At 56.3% G+C, this 21,338-nt stretch overlaps 1 protein-coding gene across 4 annotated transcripts in view; it reads left to right on the top strand.

Moving 5' to 3' along the window:
* The window catches only part of KIF21B (kinesin family member 21B), a 57,731-nt gene extending 36,915 nt beyond the window's left edge, over positions 1–20,816 (top strand). Inside the window, exons 23-36 of one of the 4 annotated variants that reach the window (XR_010030839.1) lie at positions 40–100; positions 379–436; positions 860–1,065; positions 1,531–1,605; positions 1,729–1,842; positions 2,451–2,489; positions 4,476–4,612; positions 4,821–5,001; positions 9,832–9,996; positions 11,101–11,218; positions 12,375–12,545; positions 12,985–13,184; positions 13,591–13,852; positions 14,394–20,816. Coding sequence is in view for 2 of the 4 variants with exons in the window: in XM_063178216.1 (XP_063034286.1) it covers positions 40–100; positions 379–436; positions 860–1,065; positions 1,531–1,605; positions 1,729–1,842; positions 2,451–2,489; positions 4,476–4,612; positions 4,821–5,001; positions 9,832–9,996; positions 11,101–11,218; positions 12,375–12,545; positions 12,985–13,184; positions 14,394–14,448 (1,580 nt within the window). In the remaining 2 variants the exon portion in view is untranslated. The remainder of the gene's footprint in view (positions 1–39; positions 101–378; positions 437–859; positions 1,066–1,530; positions 1,606–1,728; positions 1,843–2,450; positions 2,490–4,475; positions 4,613–4,820; positions 5,002–9,831; positions 9,997–11,100; positions 11,219–12,374; positions 12,546–12,984; positions 13,185–13,590; positions 13,853–14,393) is intronic. The other 3 variants (XR_010030840.1, XM_063178216.1, XM_063178217.1) reach the window with 3 other exon arrangements.
* Positions 20,817–21,338: the final 522 nt, after the last annotated feature.

The following is a 21,338-nucleotide window of genomic DNA, read 5'->3' as shown; positions in this document are numbered from 1 at the left end:
CTGGGTCCCCCCTGCTGATGCACTGTTTCCCTCTCACAGAGAATGGGTACACCAGCACAGATGAGGAAGTTTCAGAGTTCAGCCTGGCCTCAGATGGGAGGTGAGCACCCAGCCTGGCACTGTCTGATGCCATTCATGGACCTCATAGACGGGCGTGGATGAACAAAGCCCCACCTGAGCTTTTCTGTGGTGCCCAGCCCTTGGTGGGGGGAGCAGGATGTCTCTTGGACATGAGCATGGAGTGAAGGCTTGGTCATTCCTTGGAGAAAGGGTCCTGGGGGGCAGAGGGTGACCCAAGGAGTCTGGTGGACCATTGGCACCAGCTTTCTGAAGAGAGTTTGGCACTGAAGATCCATCTTTGCTCCTTTCTCCTTGCAGCATCTCCCAGTCTTTCACCATGAAGGGCTCAGCAAGCCAGGATGACTTCAAGTTCAAGGTTAGTTGGCCTTTTTGTGTGTCCTGGTCAGGGAGGCAGGGAGGAGGGTTGGAGGGATGTTCAGTGATTCTTCAGGCCTCTGCTCTGCAGCCTGAACCTTGGCGAGCCAGGCTTGGCATAAGGCAGTGTGGCTGATTTATGGATGGGCAGAACCAAGGTCTCCTGGTGCAGTGGTCCTGTCCTGGAGCACCAGAGACTTGGCAAGCACCCAGCACACCAGGCAGTGCCTCCCAAATCTGAGTGGCACTGAGGATGTCCCCATGGAAGGAAGCAGCCACTGTTCTGTACATGTTTGCTGGAGGGGATCCAGTGGGATGTGGGGGAGCTGGTTTGTGGCCAGAGAGCACAAACTCTTCCAGCCCCCATTGCTGGCTGCTCCCACTGCCCTCATGTGCCCACCCTGAGCCCTCTGCCCTGCTCTAGGGGGAGCCCAAGCTTTCGGGGCAGATGAAGGCAGTGTCAGCTGAGTGTCTGGGACCCACGCTGGACGTGTCCACCAAGAACATCACCAAGTCCTTGGCGTCCCTCATGGAGATCAAGGAGGACGGGATCGGCTTCTCCATCCGGGACCCCTATTACAAGGAGAAGGTGTCACGGACCATCAGCCTGCCCACCCGGGGCAGCACCTTGTGAGCATGGGCCACCAGTGCCTGGGAGGCTCAGGGGGTCTGGGGAGCTGTGCCTGGCCTGTGGGGGTGCAGAGGGGTGAGGGGAGCCCAATCCTGCATCTGTCCATGCTCGGGTATAGCATGCCGTGGGGAATTTCCTCAGCGGGGCTTGGAGAGTGTGTAGGAATGTGTTGGTGTTGCTTGCAGATGGAGAGGAGTATACTTCAAAAGCAGGGAAGGAAGGGGAGAAATGGTGAGGGGATACTTCAGAAGCAGGGAGAACAACCACAAGGGTCCCCAACTCCCTGCTCTGTGTTATCAGCTTTTTGGAGGTGTCTTGGGCTGGCAAAAGCCTCTGCACTATGCCTCGAGATTGTGACTCCAGCCCAATCTCTTGTTTGCTCTTCTGGGGGAGGACAGAGGTGTTGATTGTGGAGGGATCCTGGGCAGGGCAGGCACCCACTGTGCTTTGTTCACTTGCTGCAGTCCCAGGCAGTCCCGGGGCTCGGACACCTCGCCCCTGACCCGGCGGAAATCCTACGACCGTGGGCAGCCTGCCAGGTGAGCTCGGGACAAACACTGACATGGGCAGGGGGGCTGTGTGGCCCAGGATCCTTTCTGGGCCCAGTCAGGTGCCAGGTGAGCAGTTCCCAAGTCATGTGTCCCTCTGATCCTTTGGCTCAGGCCTGCAGACATCGGCTTCACACCGCCCTCCTCCCCACCCACCCGTCCGCGCAACGACCGCAACGTCTTCTCCCGTCTCACGAGCACCCAGAGCCAGGGATCTGCCTTGGACAAGTGAGTCCTGCTGGGGTGAGGGTGTCTGAGGAGGGGAACCCAGACCAGGATAGCACACAGCCTGTACTGAGTCCTGTGGGGGTGTATAGCATCACCAGGGCTTGGATTGGCTCCAGCCAGCGTCCTGTCACCTCTTCACTCTCTGCTCCTCTCTGTGATGGAGCAGCGGCCGTGCCAGGGCTGTGCTCTGCCCACTGTGCCCCTCTGAGCTCACAGTGCTGGCCTCTGCCTGCAGACAGACTTGGAGCCCTGGCAAGATGAGGGAGCAGGATGGGGTGAGGGGATGAGGGCTCAGAGGAAGCTGATGGACTGGCATCCAGCCACAAGTGCTGCTCCAGCCTCTCCTGGCAGCAGGTCAGGTGCTGCTCTGGGCTTGCTAGCAGCGCTGGTGTTCCCTGATGGAGACCTGCTGTCTGTTCCTCACATGCCCTCCTGCTCTTCTGCTCTCCCCTGGTTCTCCATGTGTGCTTCTCCTTCTCCCTCCTTCCTCTCCTTCTCTCTATCCTACACTGGCTTGGATGCAATAACAATCTTCCACCTCTGACTCCACTGCTGCCTTCTCTAGTCTGGGTTTTCTCTCCCATAATCCTGCTAATTTTCTGCCCTAGGTCTGATGACAGCGATTCCTCTGTCTCGGAGGTGCTGAGGTATAGACAATTCTATTTATTATCCCTTCCTCTGCTCCTCCTTCTCTCTGTCAGATGCCTGCTCTCCCTGTCCCTGCATGCTCTGCCTGCAGCTTGCTGCTCTCCCCCATCCCAACTGTGTGTCTGTCCCCCTGGCATGCCACCTCTGGTGCCTGGTGCTGTCAGTTCAAGCTGTTCTGCTGGGATGAGCCCTTGGTGCGTGGTGCTGGGCTCACTGGTGGGTGCTGGCTGCTTTGGGTTGGCAGCATGTTCTCCTCCAGCTCTGATGGGTTCTTGCCAGCATGAGGCCACCACTCATGGTGCCAGCCCTTCCCCAGCTCTCCAGCAGGATGGTGAGATGGTGGGGAAGGGTGCTTGCAGTACATGCTTTGTGCAAGCTTCTTCCAGGCAGTTATCTCAGGTTCAGCTCGTGCCTGGTTGTGCTGCCCTGGTGCTGGAAAAGGTCAGTCTGTCCCTAAAGAAACAAAGTCAGATTGTGGCAGAGCTCAGCCTTGGAGTTAATGTTCTCCTGGGATTCTCTCCCTGCATCCACCACTTCAGAGGTTTCCCAGAACAGGGGCCACATTTCTCCCATCCTTTACAACATTGCAGCCTTCCAGTGCCTAAAGGGGCTTATTACAAAGAGGGAGAGCAACTTTGTACATGGGCAAATAGTGACAAGACAAGGGGCAACAGTTTAAAACTGAAAGAGGAGAGATTTGGAGCAGATGTTAGGAAGGAGTTCTTCCCTGTGTGGGTGCTGAGGCCCTGGCACAGTTTTCCAGAGAAGCTGTAGCTGCCCCATCCCTGGGAGTGTCCAAGGCCAGGCAGGATGGGGCTTGGAGCACCCTGGTCTAGTGCAAGGTGTCCCAGCTCATGGCATGGACATGGAATGAGAGGGTGTCTAAAGTTCCAACCCAAACCATTCCATGATTCCATGATCAGCTGTCCAGCACCTAAGTGTCCCCTCTGCCTGTGCCCTGAGCTCCTGCAGCCCCCCTGTGACAGGGGAGGTGACACCAGACCAGTCTGAGAGGGTCAGTTGTGGTCAGGCAGCCTCTCAAAGCCCATGGAAGATGCAGTGCAGGGATTTCCCCTTGGATTCAGTGTTGCTTTGAGGCTGCTGGAAGCGCTGGGGGCGAGGGGAGGGCTGTTGGCTTGGCTTGGTAAGGGCAGAGCTGAGGAACATCACATGCATGTGATTTCCACACCCAATTAATGAGCCTGTGCTTGTCCTCACAACTAATGCAAACCTTGCCCTTCTCTTGCCCCATGCATCAGTTTCCCTGCCTGTAAGAAGAAAACAGCACAACTTTGGGTGTTGTGGCTGTGCTTGATGACCAGGTCACACACAGGAGGGTCAGGCTGGGGGTGCTCAGCACCCTGAGCATGTCTGAAGTGGAGGGGATTGGCAGATGATGTCCCCCAGGACACAGAGCAGTGCTCCTTGGCAGGGTAGGTGCTGTCCTGCCCACAGCCACAGTGGGGGCAGGAACAGCCATTGCTGCAGGGATGTGGGGGGCAGATGCTGGTGCTGCCCTTTGTCACCCTTGGGATCTGTCTTCAAATGCCACCAGCCTGAGGGTGACAGCCTCCAGGGGATGGGGTGCTGATACTGGAACTCTGAAACATTATCCCAGCAGAGCTTCAGCTTCAGGCTGGACAGGGCACAGCTTGCCCCAAAATGGACCTGAGGCCAAGGGCTGAGTCTCCTGAACTGTGCTGGGTCTGTGCTGGTGAGGCAGGAGAGGTTTGGGGGCAGAGCAGAGGTCACTGGGCAGCCTCCCCCTTGCCCTGTGTGATGGCAGGGGCAGAGGTGGGCAGGGGGTGCCCATGGGGACATTCTGGGGTTTCCACAGAGACCTCAGCTCAGACAGGCCAGGTTCAGGTGTAGCAGTGTCTCTCTCTGGGCTGGGTGTGAGGCTGCTCATGTTCTTCCATGCCCTGGGGCTGTGGGCACCGTGCCCCTCCACCCCACACTGTACCTGTTCTCTCTCTCCTGTGAAGGGGCATCATCAACCCGGTGGGTGGCACCAAGAATGCCCGGACAGCCCCTCTGCAGTGTGTCTCAGTGGCAGAGGGACACACCAAGCCTGTGCTCTGCCTGGATGCCACCGATGAGCTGCTCTTCACGGGCTCCAAAGGTGGGTGATGGGCAGGGAGGATGCAGAGGGAGCGTTGGCATTACAGGGATGGTCCCTGTCTGCAGTGTTGAGCCCTGCCCCTGTGCTGGGCTGGCTGGCCCCTTTCCTCTGGCCCTGTGGGTGGGGGGACATGCTCAGAGGGAAGATTGTCCCCACGTCCTTGGAGGAGACACCCCCAACACTCCTGGGCGTGTTCTTCCTCCCACAGACCGCAGCTGCAAGATGTGGAACCTGGTGACAGGCCAGGAAATCGCCTCTCTCAAGGGCCACCCCAACAATGTGGTGTCCATCAAGTACTGCAGCCACACGGGGCTGGTGTTCACCGTGTCCACGTCCTACATCAAGGTGTGGGACATCCGCGACTCCGCGCGCTGCGTCCGCACCCTCACGTACGTCAGCTCGGGCACCTGGGCACTCTGGGCTCCTCTGCCTCTGCAGAAGCCTTTACAGAACCTACATGGCCAGATAGAGCTCCCTAGTGCCAGTTTGGAGTGCTGCTTCCTGAGGGAACAGGGAGGGTGGGAGAGGTTGGGGTGAGGGAGTTCATGGGAGCTCCTGCAGGAAAAACTCGTGGTCATAAAATCACAGAATATGCTGAGTTGGAAGGGACCCATCAGGATCATCACATCCAGTTCCTGACCCTGCACAGACACCCCAACAATCCCACCCAGTGCCTGGGAGTGTTGTCCAAACACTTGCTGGACTCGGACAGGCTCGGAGCTGCGCCCATTTCCTGGGGAGTCTGTTCAGTGCCCCAGCACCCTCTGGGGAAGAACCTTTTCCTGACATCCAACCTAAACATCTCCCAGCTCAGCTCCAGCCATTCCTGTGATTTCTGTCACTTGTCATGAGAGGGAAGAGATCAGTGCCTGTCCCTCTGCTGCCCCTCATGAGGACATTGAAGACCCCAGTGAGGTCTCCCCTCTAGGCTGAACAAACCAAGTGCCCTCAGCTGCCCCTCATGAGGCTTCCCCTCCAGACCCTTCACCATTGTCATGGCCCTCCTTAGGATGCTCTCCAGTGGTTTAATGTCTTTTTTATATTGTGGTGCTCAAAACTGCCCTGAGGGCTTGAGGTGAGGCTACCCCAGTGCAGAGCAGGGCAGGACAATCCCCTCTGCCCAGCTGGCAGTGCTGTTCCTGGTGGACATGGATGTCCCTCCTGGCTGCCAGGGCACTGCTGACTCATATTCATTGACCAGGATGCCCAGGTCCCTTCCCACAGCTGCTCTCCAGCCTCTGTTCCCTGCAGGGTTGCTGTGTCCCAGGTGCAGAATCCAGCACTTGTTAAGGGTCAGGAGCTTTGAAGAGATTTTGCAGCTGTTCTGAGAGCTGGCAGCTCCCATGGGGGGCACAGCCCCAAACAGCAGTGTCTGGGTAAATCACAGCCTCTTCAGTGGGAAACATGGGGCTCTGTGAGGAGTTTGAGGACCAGAAAGGAGCGTGGAACAGACTGTAGCTGTGGCTGCCAGTCTGGAGTAGGGCTCCAAGGTTAGGACAGGATGGTAGGGAGTAATAGCAGCCTCCTTGAGCCAGGTCTCATGAGCTCTTGGAGGTCTATTACTCACCCAAGATAGCTCAGCTATCTTTGGAGGCATAAAATCAGCAGGATGGCTTCTGTTGCAGTGTTGGAAACAAAAAGGTTCAATAAAAGGCAAAATAACAAACAGAGAAAAACCAAGCCAAGTGCAAGAGATTCTTGCTCCTGGTAAAATACCCCACAAAAGCAATTTGTTTCTTTGTTGTCTTCTTTTTCTAGTAAATTGCTCAGGTGGGACTTTTTGGCTTCTGTCCAATTGGCCATCCTTAAGTTTGAGGTGAAGTCCCCCAGGCCTGTGAGGTGGCTTTTTCACCTAATTAATGACAGAAACTTCTGGGTTTCTTTCCTTTTTAAGGGGACAAAGGACAGTTTTGTCACTCTGTCAACAAGGGGCACATTCCTATAGCAGGTCAGAGCTACCCACTTGCTGTGGCACAGGTCTCCTTTCCCCATCCAGCCTCAGCTCACCTGCCTTGGTTTCCCTCCTGGCACAGAGGCTGAGACCTCTCTGCCCTGTGCTGGATGCCAGCACTCACCAGCCCTTCAGTGGGAAGCAGAGAGGCACAGGAGGAGAGCAGGGAACCTCAGCTGGAAGCCAGGGCAGGATGCTCTGAGACAGGCACAGAGCCTGATCCTTGGCTGCCTTTGCAGGCTGGGCACTGCCCTGTGGGACAAAGCTCCTGTTGGTCCCATTGTGGCCAGAGGGACAGGGACACTCCAGGGCCTTTCCTCAGTGTGGGACCCAGCTGTGCCAGCCTGGGGACAGCCCTGTGGTTCCTCAGTGGCTCTGGTCTCATCCTTCCTGATGCCTCAGTTTGGCTTTTCTATTTTTCAGGTTCTGTGCTGCTTTAGTGTGCGGGTCTGGGTTCATATTAAGGGATGCTGAGCTCTGTGCACAGAGCAGGGAGACAAAACAATTCCTGCTCCAGCTGGGCACCAAGGACAAATGATCCAAATCTCAGCCCAGGAGCACAAACAATATGAACTAAAGACAGAAAAACAAGCAGGATGGGACTTCATGGGTTAAATCTGTAACTGGACAATTAACCCAATATGCAAATGGACCAAAACTTATAAAAGTGAGAGACCCCATGACCTGTCATCCATTTTGTGACCATTGGGGTTCACCTGGGCTGTAGCCCTGGTGTTGGTACAAGCCCCTCAGGGCACAGGGCTGGAGGGAAATCTAAGCACAAGGATTGAACTGAAACCCCATGAGAAACTGAGATATATAAAGCTACAAACTGAAATAGAAATATAGATTTAGAATACAGATTTTAGCTTTTAGCAGAAACTTATACTAAGTGCCTTGGGTATCTAAAAAGCTGCAATAGAGAACAAAAGCTTTTTTGTCTTTAGGCACAATTCAACCATAGTGGTGATATGTTTATAAGGCTACTTTGCTTCAGACAAAATGTAAATTGCTGGGCTCTTGTGCTGCCCAAGGTGGATCCATTGAGGCCTCCTAATAAATCCCTACTTTATTCTGTAGCTCTGTCCAACCTCTGTTCTAGGCTCTGCTCAGCCTTGACAAGGCACCACCTGTGGTAACCACATATTCCTGAACAGAGAGAGACAGCTCTCCTAGGATTTTCCTGGGAAGCTGGGAGAAAGCTCAGAGAAAACAATGAGAAACAATTCTTATCTCCACTTGTTGCACCTGTCATCGTGCACATGTGGAATATGTTATGGAGATTTCTTTACCAAAGGGTGATTTTATAATTGGTCACTGGTGATGGTGTTTTGGATTCAAGGACCAGTTAGGTCAAAGCTGTATCAGACTGTCTGCAAGGGCAACAGGGGTCTGATGGCTCAGCCTGGACACCACAACCTTCCCAGAGAGAGATCCTGCAAGAGACAACTTTCTTGGGTCTCAGGCAGTCCTTCAGCTGCAGGGTAACCCCAGCAAGGGGCAGCCAGCTCAGCTCTTAGCAGTGATTTCAGCTCTCAGTGATTTCAGCTCTTAGCAGTGATTTCAGCTCTCAGTGATTTCATCTCTTAGCAGTAATTTCAGCTCTCAGCAGTGATTTCAGCTCTCAGTGATTTCAGCTCTTAGCAGTGATTTCAGCTCTCAGTGATTTCAGCTCTGCCTTGTGAGGTGTCCCCAGGCCAACACAGGGACAAAGAGACAGGAGCGCCGTGAGATTGTTCCACAGAGTTCCTTTATTCCAGCACCCTGCAAAGGACACCAGTGACAGCAGCTCCCTCCTGAACAGGGCAGAAACTGGGAGTTTTATGGGGAAAAGCAGGGGTGGGAAAAACCAATCATTCCCAACAAATCTACATGGGATTCCAAAGCATGCTGGGAACTCACCATGACCAAGGAGGATTTCTCAGTCAAGAAGAGTTTGAGAAGATCTTATCACAGCCCATTCAAGGGATAGCTCTCCAAGGGAGAGGGCTGGCATGCCCATCTGTCTCCACAGATGGGTTTTTTCTTAATAGGATAATGTAGTATTATAGTATAATATGGTATTATAGTAATATCAGGGCACCCCCATCACAGGAATGATTGAATATGACTCCAAGGCTTTGGATGCTGAACACTCTCTTTATTATCCTATATTATACGATATTTATATTACAAAGAATGCTGAAGAATACTAAAGAAAGCTCCTGACTGTCTCTTGACAATCAGGCAACAGCTTTTTGTGATGGGCCAAGGAAACAAAACAATCCTCAGCAAAACCCAATTACTAAATTCCTGCAGGTAAACAATATCCTAACACATTCCACAGGTGCAAAACAACAGGAGCAGAGAATAGACATAAGAATTGTTTTTCTCTTCTCTGAGGCTTCTCTCTGCTTTTCCCAGAAAATCATTGGGAAAAATTGTGCCTTGCTTTTCTCTGTGAAGAGAAACACGGCCACATAGTACAGGATAGTAGAATAAAGGTGTAGGCTGGGGATGGTGTGGCTGGACAGTGCCCAGAAAGGAACCTGAGGGTGCTGATGGACAGCAGGCTGAACATGAGCCAGCAGTGTGCTCTGGTGGCCAAGAAGGCCAATGGCTCCTGGCCTGGATCAGGAATGGTGTGTCCAGCAGGAGCAAGGAGGGCATTCTGCCCCTTTACTCAGCACTGCTGAGGGCACACCTGGAGTGTTGTGTCCAGCTCTGGGCCCCCAGTTTAGGAAAGACATGGAGACATTGAGCATGTCCAGAGGGGCTGGGAACACAAACCCTGTGAGGAACAACTGAGGGAGCTGGGGGTGCTCAGCCTGGAGAAAAGGAGACTCAGGGGTGACCTTATCACTCTCTACAACTTCCTGAAGGGTTGTAGTTGGTGGGAGGTCAGTTGTAGTCAAGTGTGGCTGGGCTCTTTCTCCAGGCAGCGCTGACAGAACCAGAGGTCACAGTCTCAAGCTACATCAAGGGAAATATAGGTTGGATATCAGGAAAAAGTTTTTCATGGAAAGAGTGATAAAGTTCTGGAATGGCTGCCCGGGGAGGTGGTGGAGTCCCCATCCCTGGGTGTGTTTACAAAGCCTGGATGTGGCACTGGGTGCCAGGGTTTAGTTGAGGTGCTGGGGCTGGGTTGGACTCGATGATCTTTGAGGTCTCTTCCAACCTGGTCATTCTGTGAATTCTGTGATTGCTCAGCCTCCTGCAATCACAGACTCAACGCTAATTACTCCCCAGCAGGTACAATCCATCACCCCTTTGAACTGTCCCCCTTCAGGTCGTCGGGCCAGGTGATCTCTGGGGACGCGTGTGCCGGGACCAGCAGCCGCACGGTCACCAGCGTGCAGGGCGAGCACCAGATCAACCAGATCGCGCTCAACCCCGCGGGCACCGCGCTCTACGCGGCCGCCGGCAACGCCGTGCGCGTCTGGGAGCTCAGCAGGTCAGGGATGGGGCTGAGCTGGGCAGGGATGGGAGCTGGGCAGGGATGGGAGCTGGGCAGGGATGGGGCTGAGCTGGGCAGGGATTGGAGCTGGGCAGGGATGGGAGTTGGGCAGGGATGGGGCTGAGCTGGGCAGGGATGGGGCTGAGCAGGGCTGAGCTGTGCCCTTGCTGCCCTCACGGGCTGAGCTGTGCCCTTGCTGCTCTCACGGGCTGAGCTGTGCCCTTGCTGCCCCTCAGGGGCTGAGCTGTGCCCTTGCTGCCCCTCAGGGGCTGAGCTGTGCCCTTGCTGCCCCTCAGGGGCTGAGCTGTGCCCTTGCTGCCCTCACGGGCTGAGCTGTGCCCTTGCTGCCCTCACAGGGGCTGAGCTGTGCCCTTGCTGCCCCTCAGGGGCTGAGCTGTGCCCTTGCTGCCCTCACGGGCTGAGCTGTGCCCTTGCTGCCCCTCAGGGGCTGAGCTGTGCCCTTGCTGCCCTCACGGGCTGAGCTGTGCCCTTGCTGCCCCTCAGGGGCTGAGCTGTGCCCTTGCAGGGGCTGAGCTGTGCCCTTGCTGCCCTCAGGGGCTGAGCTGTGCCCTTGCTGCCCTCACAGGGGCTGAGCTGTGCCCTTGCTGCCCTCACAGGGGCTGAGCTGTGCCCTTGCTGCCCCTCACGGGCTGAGCTGTGCCCTTGCTGCTCTCACAGGGGCTGAGCTGTGCCCTTGCTGCCCTCACAGGGGCTGAGCTGTGCCCTTGCTGCCCTCAGGGGCTGAGCTGTGCCCTTGCTGCCCTTGCAGGGGCTGAGCTGTGCCCTTGCTGCCCCTCACGGGCTGAGCTGTGCCCTTGCTGCCCTTGCAGGGGCTGAGCTGTGCCCTTGCTGCCCTCACAGGGGCTGAGCTGTGCCCTTGCTGCCCTCACAGGGGCTGAGCTGTGCCCTTGCTGCCCTCAGGGGCTGAGCTGTGCCCTTGCTGCTCTCACAGGGGCTGAGCTGTGCCCTTGCTGTCCTCATGGGCTGAGCTGTGCCCTTGCTGCCCTTGCAGGGGCTGAGCTGTGCCCTTGCTGCCCTTGCAGGGGCTGAGCTGTGCCCTTGCTGCCCTCAGGGGCTGAGCTGTGCCCTTGCTGCCCTCAGGCTGCAGCCCGTGGGGAAGCTGAGCGGCCACATCGGGCCCGTGATGTGCCTGACAGTGAGCCAGACCCCGAGCAACCACGACCTGGTGGTCACAGGCTCCAAGGATCACTATGTCAAGGTACTCTGCTCCTTGGGGAGCAGCACCCCCAGTCCTGTAGCATCTCCCCCCTTGGTCAATCCCCAAGCCCTGAGCCCTGGAAACATCATTAACACTTACCATAGATCATCCCTCCCAAAGGGAAAACAGTCTCCCCCATGGACTTGGTGTCACAACTTCCTCTGGTTTCTCCTTCCCCTGTCACTGGTTTGGTATCCCTGGTACCACCCCCTACCCCTGGAGGCCAGGCCCCTCTGCCCCCCACCCCTTCCCCTTTATAAGCTCCTGCTCCTCGTGGTTCTTCCTCTTTCCCCGGGTTTGTCCTTCAGGGACTGAGTTACCCTGCTGGAATAAACCCTTGCAAAAGAGCCTTTCTTGCCTCTGATGCTGATCCAGCTGTGGTGAGTGTGAGTGGAGCTTTGACTGCATTGCCTGACTGTTAACTCAGCCTTGCCTTTCAACAGGAGAGGCTTGCTGGGGACAAGAGACAGGCAGCAGCACTTACCACCTTAACACTCACATTTTTAAAATCCTGTAGGGAAGCCTAGATGTTGGGAACCCCTCACTCTTCCCTCCTCCTGAGAGCTGAGCCCAGATTCTGTTTTCACCTCTGCATGTGAGGTTTTCACTTGTTTCCTCTTCCCAAATCTTGCCTTTTGCTTGGTCCACAATGCACCTTTGATGCATAAGAGAAATGCAACTTCTCCAGACTCTCTGGCTGTGATTTGCGTGTGAGGGCTGACCCAGATGAGTTCACCCTGCTGTGCTCCATAATTCCCCCCTGATAAAGATGCCTTGTGCCTGCTCAGTCACTGCTGCAGCACAGTAGGAGCCTTTCCCTTTCTTTCAGGTTTTAGCAGGTTGAATTAGAGCTGTCCCCAGGGAAGTGGGGAGGGGTGGTGAGATGGTGAGACAGGATCCCCCTCAGCTGTCAGTGTGGCTCCAGAGGAGTGTGAAGGCTCACCATGCAGCAGAGTGGGGCTGTCCCTGGTGTCAGATCTCCTCTGCTTGTGGCAGGACCCTCAGCCCCAAAAGCCTCTAGCAGCCAATGCCCAGTCCCATTCCCAAAATCACTCTGGGTGCCCTAAGCCTGGGACACAGAGGGTGGTGGCCAAACTGCCCAGGGGAGGGAGTCCCCAGTGCCATCTGTGGTTTGTTACCTGCTGCTCTCCCCCAGGTGTTTGAGATCACGGAGGGCATGGTGGGCAATATCAGCCCCACGCACAACTTCGAGCCCCCTCACTATGATGGCATCGAGTGCCTGGCCATCCAGGGAGATGTCCTCTTCAGTGGCTCCAGGGACAATGGCATAAAGAAGTGGGATCTGGAGCAGCAGGAACTTATCCAGGTTTGGAGGGGAGCACAGGGCAGGGGAGGGTTGCTGCTGGGGCCTGGGGGTTGTCCAGGAACCTGGTGCCAGTGGAGCGGGCACTTACAGTCCTGACCATGAGTGGGTGAGGGTGTGCTGTGCCCCCATAATTTGTCCAGCAGGATGCTTGGGTTTGCTGCCTCTCTTTCAGACAGGCTGAGGCATCAGTTGCAGTGTGGGGGCTTGTGTTCCACCCTGAATTCTGGGTTGTTGTCTCCTGCCCAAGGGAGAAACCAAGCCATGATTTTGAGCCCACGCCCTTGGCTCCTAGCTGGGCACCTCCAGTTCCACCAGGTCCCAGTCAGCCCTGGGGTGTCAGTGAGGAGCTGAGCTCCCTGAGACAGTGACAGGATGGGTGCATGAGGCTGCCCGTGGTGCTGCAGGTGAGGTTGGTCATGGCTGTGCTCTGTGCCTCCAGCAAATCCCCAATGCCCACAAGGACTGGGTGTGTGCCCTGGCCTTCATCCCCGGGCGCCCCATGGTGCTGAGCGCCTGCCGAGGAGGCGTCATCAAGGTGTGGAACGTGGACAACTTCACCCCAGTGGGGGAGATCAAGGGCCATGACAGCCCCATCAATGCCATCTGCACCAACTCCAAGCACATCTTCACTGCCTCCAGGTGAGCCCCTGATGTTCTGCCCCCGTGGCCCCTGGGAAGGGGGAGACCCTGGGTGTGAGCTGTCCCCACTGGGGCTGGGCGGGTGAGCAGGGAGCGGGGAGGGAATTGCAGCTTTTAGTCCCTCCTTCATCTCCTTGTGCCCACTGTAGCTGCCCACGGCCAGGCCTGCCCACTGCAGTGCCCAGAGCTGTCCCTGGCCACCCCCTGCCCACGCTCTGGTGATGCCCTGGGTTACTCCCCACGCAGGGACCCCTCTCCCTCGGGGCTGGGCATTGGCTGCTGCTCTCGGGGAGCTCTTCAGCAGCAAGACTCTGATATCCTCTTTTCGACCCTGTCCCTTTTCTCCCTTCCTTTTTCTCTGTCTCTCTCTGCCTCTCCTTCTCCCCCCCTCCCATCTGTGCCACAGTGACTGCCGGGTAAAGTTATGGAATTACGTGCCTGGGCTCACCCCTTGCCTTCCTCGACGCGTCCTTGCCATAAAGGGCCGTGCTACTAGTCTGCCTTGACCCTCCTGCTCTTGACTCTCTTGCTCATATGCTCCTCTTCTGTCTCTCCTTCCCTTTTCTCTCCATCTCTCCCCTCTCTCTGTCCCTCTCACTGTTGCTTTTGCTCCTCTCTCTCTTTCCCTCCCCCCCCGTTTTTTCTCTGGTCTGAGCTGCTTCTTCACGGTATGAAACTATTCTGAGTTTTTCCCCACTTGATAAATCTTTGTTAGAATGGACTCACCCCCTTGGCCCAGTCATCCCCTGCCTTGGTTTCACTTCTTTTTGGTTTTTTTTCCTCGCCAAGTGCCCACATCTACTTTGGCACCTCAGTGGGAAGCCATGGCCTGCCCGTGCCTTTGCATGGATAGTGGGTTGGGAGTCAGCAGCCACCCCCAAATCAGCCCATGCCCCAGGAGCAAAGCAGCTCCCTGGATTTCACTGCTGGAGCTCATTCAGGGCGGGTAGGAGTCCTGGTGTGGGGTCACCCTTTCCCTTTGTCCCCAGCTGCTGCCAGAGGGGTGAGCTGGAGGCTGAGCCCCATTGGGTTTGCCTTCTCCCCAAAGTGCACCAGACAATTCCTGCCAAGGGAGAAGGGCCTGGAAGCTTGGGGGGCTGCATGCTGCCGTGCTGGGGAGGGGAGGGCAGTGAGCACCCTGTGGGCAGTGCTGTGGGGCTCCTGCCCCAACCCCTGGGTCATGCTGTCCCTCTCACCTTTGCTCCTCAGCGACTTGACAGTGAAGCTCTGGAGTGGGAGGAGGTTGCCTGCGGGGTCAAACTAGGAACTACACAAAGACTGCAAGGCGTGGGCAGGGTGAGGGGCAGGGCACCTCCCCTGCTCTCAGTGAGGACTCAGCCACCCACAGGAGCTCAGCCCAGCACAGGGGTTTCTTTGTGCCTGACCCAACGGGGTGGACAATGCTGCATCTGGTACTGTGGTCAGCTCCTGTGAGGAAGCAGCTCTGTGGGGCAGCAGCAGCTCCACCTGCCCTCCTGCTGAGGTTTCTGATGGTTCTCCAGTGAACAGGAAATGTTTCATCTCTCACCCATCCTGCTGTAAGGACTTTGGGGGTCAGAGGTCCCTGACTCCTCAGAGACACCCAGCTCCCTCCTGCCGTGGCTCTGCCGGGCTGTGCTGCTCCTGGGCTGGTTCCTGCAGGAGTCTTCTCCACTCCACGAGGACATTTGGTGTCTGCTGGCCAGGACCACCACACAGAGGATGCTTCTCTGGAGCCATTACTTGTGAGACACCTCTGCTGTGGGGACTGCAGAAGGATTTCCTGGTACTCCCAGCCTTCCCTTTCCTGTGTGGACGTGTCCCCAGTGGTTGGAGGGTGCTCTGAGCTCCTTTGCCATGTCCCATCTCATGAGGCACAGCAAGCCTGGGATGTTCTCCATTGGGCAGCTTCCAGACTGACCTGCTGCAGTTCCTTTGACATTCTCCAAACCCCACTTGTAAACTCAACTGCCCCATGGCTCTGGGCTCTCCCCCACATGCCCAGCCTGCTCAGCCCTGCTCTGGACATTGTGGTCCCATCAGGGCTTTGTGCTGGGTTCCTGCAGCCAGTTAACCCCCTTGGGACAGAGAAATGAAGCAAGAATGGAGGTTACAGGGCAAAAAGGCCGAGGCTGGATTTGGCACCCCACTGCTGTGGCTCTGCCTGTCCTTCCCTTGGGCTCTGCCCTCACCTCTGCCTGGACTGGAGCTTGCTCAGGCTGGGCCTGCATGGATGCAAGGCTGGAGAGGAGCCAGCAAGGCAGGGAGCAACCAGAGTCACTGTGGCAGGGGCAGAGGGGGACAGGGTTGCACACTGACCTTGCACAAGTCCCTGACTCCCCCTGTGCTGGAAGGACAATCCTGCAGTGGATGATCTTGCACAATCTCATCTCCTGGAGGGTCTGGGGGCTCCACCCTGGAGTGTTTCCCCAAGGACATTCTGCAGGCTCTTTCCTCTGTCTCTCCTGTTCAAGAGGGGCTGGTAAGGCCCTGGTCTCACACTGGAGCTCCCCTCCATCTCTCCTATGGCCCACTGGACCATCCCCTGCTCTGTCCTGCCCTGTGGAATGGCCAAGGAGACCCCAGGATGGGTGTTCCTGCCTCACACACTCTCCTTTCCCCTTTGTCACAGAAGAAGCAGCACTTGAACTCAAATTTAAGGATTTCTCCATGTGATCCCACAGCACTGAACTGGGATCTTGGAGGCCAGGGGCTCCAGGACCTGCCCCATCAAGCACAGACCATTTCCCCTCTGCTCTCTCCAACCATGGTGATACCTTGAACTGCCCCAGCTCATCTGCCACCAACCCTTGCTCCAGGCACTCTGGCTGGAGTGAGGGGATCCCTCTGCATCTCTGCATCATGAAAGACAGGAATTTCTGTATTGATTTGGTGGGGGAAGGGGAGGGTTGCCTTTTTTTTTGGGAAAATTCCATCCTGCTGGCTTGCCTTGTTGGAGGGTAAATGGTACATGTGTGTGAGTGTGTGTGTCTGTGTGTCTGTCTGTGTGTGTGAGAGTGACCCTGCCAGGACAGTCCCTGCTCCCTGGGAGTGTGGCTGAGCCCTGCACAGCCAGAACTGGTGGCTGTGCTGAGGAGAGGCTCCCATCCATCCTGTGTGACCTGTGCAGGCCAAAAGTGCACAGAGAGCTCAGCACCCAGTGGCATACAGCCACGGGGGTCTGCAGGAGGTGTCTCCCACCCCCCAGGCCTGTCTTGGAGGGGTTTTTACACTCATTCCTCAGCTGGTTTGGCTGGAGGGGCTCTGTGTGTGTGGCTGTCTCTGGGAAGTGTTTGGCTGTAGCCTGGTGTTGCACCTGTGTGCTCTGAGATCTCCAGTGCCTGCCCTGCTGCCATGGCTGGAGGGGGCACCCAGGGTCAGACCTGCCTTGCCTTTGCCCCCAACACCTCCCTGTGTGCAGGCTGAAAGGGCCTGTTCAGTATTCCAGGGCTGAGTGACCCGTCCTGAGCCTCTCCTGCTGCTGTGTCCAGGCTCTCACAGCCCATGGAGGGAGGGAGCTGCTGCTGGGGCATTGCTGTCCTGAGGCAGGGGGTTTGAAGGGAGGAGAGCCCTGATTTAGGAATAGCATTCTCCCATTTCGTGCTCCTACCAAAACCCCCATCCCCAGCAGGGTGGAGAGAGGAATTGGAGGCACAAAAGATGAAGATCACAGGTTGAGATAAGAGCAATTTACTGGAAACAGCAGTGAGATAAAAAAACAAACAGGAAGACAGCAGCAATGTTAATAATAGAAGTATAGAAAAGAGAGAACGATTCACATGCAGAGTGCTCACCCTGACCTGACCACAGCCATATTCTACTGACCAGAGTAGACCTCTCCTCTGAGGAGAAGGAATGGATGCTCCCCTGTGTGTCTCCATGGCATCAGTACATTGTGACCAAGCCTTACACTGCTGTGGATCTGCTGGGCCAGCCTTGGATGCACAGCCCAGTGCTGCTGTCCCCCCCTGGCTGCAGGCAGGGCCCTCTGGGTGCTCACTGCTCACTGCTGCAGCTGTGGAGGTGCCTTCAGGGGGATCAGAAGTGACATTAGCCCTGTTGTTCTGTCTGAGCACATGCCCACTGGAAGCTGGGCTGGCATTTATCCCTGAAGAATCCCTGCAGTTGTTGTTTTTCCTCTTAGCTCACGCAGCCATGCTTCTGGGGCACAAGTGGGTTTTCCTTCCCAATTCCTTCTGTCCTCTCTCTGTGCTCATGCAGGTAAAACCATAGGATGCCTTGTGGTGTGCCAGTTGCTCCCAGCAGCAGAGGCTCTGGTCTGTACTGGTGTGACAGGGCACATTTCCTCAGTCCACAGCCCTAGACTGGAGAATAAGTCCAGTCCTAAACTGGAACTGAGCTGCTGCAGTTTGGACAGTCTTTTAACACAGCTGAGACACAGGTTGAAGAAAAAACAATGATCTTCATCATCAGAGCTGGGGAGTCACCTTTAACACTGTTTGTTCTGTTCAGATCTCTGAAGAACCTCCCCAGAAATCTCTTTCTTGACTCCAAAGATTATGTGCACTGCACTAAGGACACCTGGCAAAATTATTTCCTTAACATCCCAAGGGAATTCAGAGCTTCAGAAGCTGTTTTAACAGAACTCAAGGGAGAAAAGTGGGTGAAAGTCTGGGGAAAATCATCCTCCCATGTTCCCCCATGGGGTGGTCATGGCTGTTATTAATGGAGTCCCAAAGGAAGTGCCCCAGGTAGGGGTAGAAGAGCAACACTCAAAACAGCCCTAATGACCCTTGATGTTATCATGTCATAAACAGAGCAATCCTGATCCCCCTCCCTGCTCTGAGCCAGAGGCTGTGATGGGAGCAGACAGAAATACATGCAGGGTTGGGTACCCACATGGGCAGAGCAGGCAATGCTGTCACCAGTGGCTCAGTACCCAATACAGAAAATGTTGAGATCTAATTTGCTTCCAAGCCACTCTGGGCAGATCTGTTGTTATCTCAACTGTTCAAGCCCTACCTTGGATGCCAAAAAAACACAACAAAAAACTGTTGTGGTTTAGGACTCCTATCCCCCAATTTGGTGTTCCCACTACAACTGTGTGCTGCCACAGCCCTCACCTCATTCCCTCCCTGTGGTGGGATGGAGAGGAGAGCTGGAGGCACAAAAGGCAAAAAAATCACAGGCAGAGATAGGAACAATTGACTGGAAACAGCAATGAGATAAGAAAAATGAACAGCAACAATATTAATAACAAAAGTGCAACAATATTGATAACAAAAGTGTACAAAAGGGAGCAAATCACGTGCAAATGCTCTCTGCAGTGTTACCCTGATTGGAAGAGATCCCTTCCCCCTGCCCAGCAATGATGTGAGGTGGCCTAAAAGAACCTCGGGGCTCTGGCCATGTCCCCTCCTGGCTACTGCAAAATTAACTCTGTCCTGGCTGGAACCAGGCCAGGGCTGACTGTGATCCCATAGCTCTGTGTGTGTGTGTATGTGTGTGTGTGTGTGTAGCTCTTAGTTCCTGTGTGGGTTGATGTTTTTCATGCAGAAGAGCATTTCATTTCTTGCTGTTTATCTGGTTTAGCTACCTCACGGTGCAAGCTGGGTGCTGTTCTCATTGGGTTTCCTATTGGGGATGGGGTGGGGAGTTCGTGGTGTAAGAATTTTTATTATTTTTTTTTCTCTTAATTATTGTTATTGTTATGGTTTTGACACTTGAATTCATCCCGGGGACACGTGGCCTCGCTCCCACCTTGCTGCATGTCTGAGCCACCCCCTGTGTTCCCTCCCTGCTCCTCCTGGGCAGGGAGCAGGGCTGGGGTCCCTGCCCCAGAGGGATCCCCCAGAGCAGCTGCAACACTGAGATTTTGCTCCCATTCCTTGTGGGATTCTGAGGATCTGTGGTGTTCCATTGGTGATTGGCTTGGTTGGCAGCCTGGGGGTGGCTCCATCTGGTCCCTTGGAAAGGGGGCTCAGAAAGGCTCAGCCCAGCCCAAATGTCTCCCTCTGCTCTCACAGACACTCTGTGGATGTGACGGAGCTCTGGGCTGGGGGATGTCTGTGCAAAGCACAATGCTGGGGTGAGCTGCTTCCAGCCACCTCTGCCCAGAGCCTGCTGCTCAGCAAGGCTCAGCTCAGCCCAAATTTCTCCCCCTGCTCTCCCAGATACTCTGAGATGTGATGGAGCTCTGGGCTGGGGGATGTCTGTGCAGAGCACATGGCTGGGGTGGGCTGGTTCCAGCCACCAGTGCCCAGAGCCTGCTGCATGTGCTGTGAAAGCCTCTGCCCAAGCTGGGCATGGTCTGTGAGAACCCGATTCTGCTGTGTGATGGATTTTTCACTCCCAAAAACTCTAGTTGTGTCTAGATTGAGTGCCAGGCACTGACCATAAGCCAGGGGAGCCCTGGAGCCCCAGCTCAGGCTGGCAGCTGCCCTGGCACAGGGGTCAGGGGGCTCTGAGCCAGTTTGGGGTGCAGGTCCTCCCAAACACTAAAGCACAAGGTCCCACATGCAGTGGGTCTAGCAGGGGTGGCCCTTTGGTCCCTGGCCCTCCAGAGCTCCAATGGGACCATGGGCTGAGGCTGGAGGAGGAGGAGGACTGGGCTGAAGGCTCTTTGCCTGTGGGTGAGCTGTTCCATCCCTGTGCCCTGTGCTGGCTGCACACCTGAAGTCCCCTCTGGTGGTCTCAGAGCCCCTCCAGGGCAGGGACACTTTGGAGCTGCCTTTGTACCACACACCTCATTTTCCTCTGCCCTTGGGCACCTCGATTTGTGACAAGGGTGTGCTCATACCTGCACTCCTGCCTCAGGCTGCTGGGTTATGCTTCTTTCCCCAGGGCCCAACTCTGGCTCTGGGGGTCTCCTCATCCCCAGCACACAGCTCCAGCCTCTGTGTAGGGAGCAGGGCTGGACCAGAGTCAGGAGCCTGAAAGCACTGGATCCCCAAACGACTGTGAGTCCTCCTGAGCAGTGTCCCCTCCCTGTCACCTGCAGCTCTGCTGACACAGGCTGGGCTGGGAGCTCTGGGGTCCCCTCCTCACCACCTCTGAGCAGCTGCTTTGGGGTCTGAATTGCTGCCTCCTGCCTTGGTGCTGCAAACCCAGTGCCTGCTTCCCCTGGTGCTCTCCTGGTGCTCCTCACCCTCACCAGTCCTCCCAGTGCCCCTCACTGGAGAGTCCAGGTACCATCCCTGCCAAGCACAGGGCTCCAGTTTGCTTTCCACATTCTCCCTGGAGCTTCACTGTCTCCTGCAGGCTGCTCATCCTCCTGAGCCCCCCTCACCCTTCTGGGAAGGGACGAGGACCCCCCAGCCCCTCCAGGTGCTGCACGGTGCTCCAGCTGTAACTGGGACAGAGCCAGCTCCCAGAAAAGCACAGCCCTGCACCTTCCTCCTCCTCCTCCTCCTCCCCGGGGCTCATCCCCTCCTCACCACAGCCCTGCACCTTCCTCCTCCTCCTCCTCCTCCCCGGGGCTCATCCTGTCACCCACCACAGCCCTGCACCTTCCTCCTCCTCCCCAGGGCTCATCCCCCCCTCACCACAGCCCTGCACCTTCCTCCTCCTCCTCTTCACCAGGGCTCATCCCCTCACCCTCCACAGCCCTGCACCTTCCTCCTCCTCCTCCTCCTCCTCCCCAGGCTCATCCTGTCACCCACCACAGCCCTGCACCTTCCTCCTCCTCCTCCTCCTCCTCCCCAGGCTCATCCTGTCACCCACCACAGCCCTGCACCTTCCTCCTCCTCCCCAGGGCTCATCCCCCCCTCACCACAGCTCTGCACCTTCCTCCTCCTCCTCTTCACCAGGGCTCATCCCCTCACCCTCCACAGCCCTGCACCTTCCTCCTCCTCCTCCCCAGGGCTCATCCTGTCACCCACCACAGCCCTGCACCTTCCTCCTCCTCCTCCTCCCCAGGGCTCATCCCCTCACCCTCCACAGCCCTGCACCTTCCTCCTCCTCCTCCTCCTCCCCAGGGCTCATCCCCTCACCCTCCACAGCTCTGCCCTGGTTCCTCCCAGCTGCTCCTCCTGGCCTGGCACCCCCAGGTGCTGCCCCAGCCTGGTGTGGGGCAGCTGCAGCACTGTGTCCCCTGCTCCATCACTCCTCCCTGCACAAGGAGCACAACAGCAGATGCCTTTTCACACTTTTGGGGCTTTTCCCAGAGGCCAGCTGCCCTGGAGGCTGGTGGTGTCTCTGTGGGGGCTGTGCAGC

Source organism: Melospiza melodia, chromosome 28 (assembly GCF_035770615.1).
Source record: "Melospiza melodia melodia isolate bMelMel2 chromosome 28, bMelMel2.pri, whole genome shotgun sequence".
Classification (NCBI taxonomy): Eukaryota; Metazoa; Chordata; class Aves; order Passeriformes; family Passerellidae; genus Melospiza; species Melospiza melodia.
This window is presented reverse-complemented; position numbering and strand designations above follow the sequence as displayed.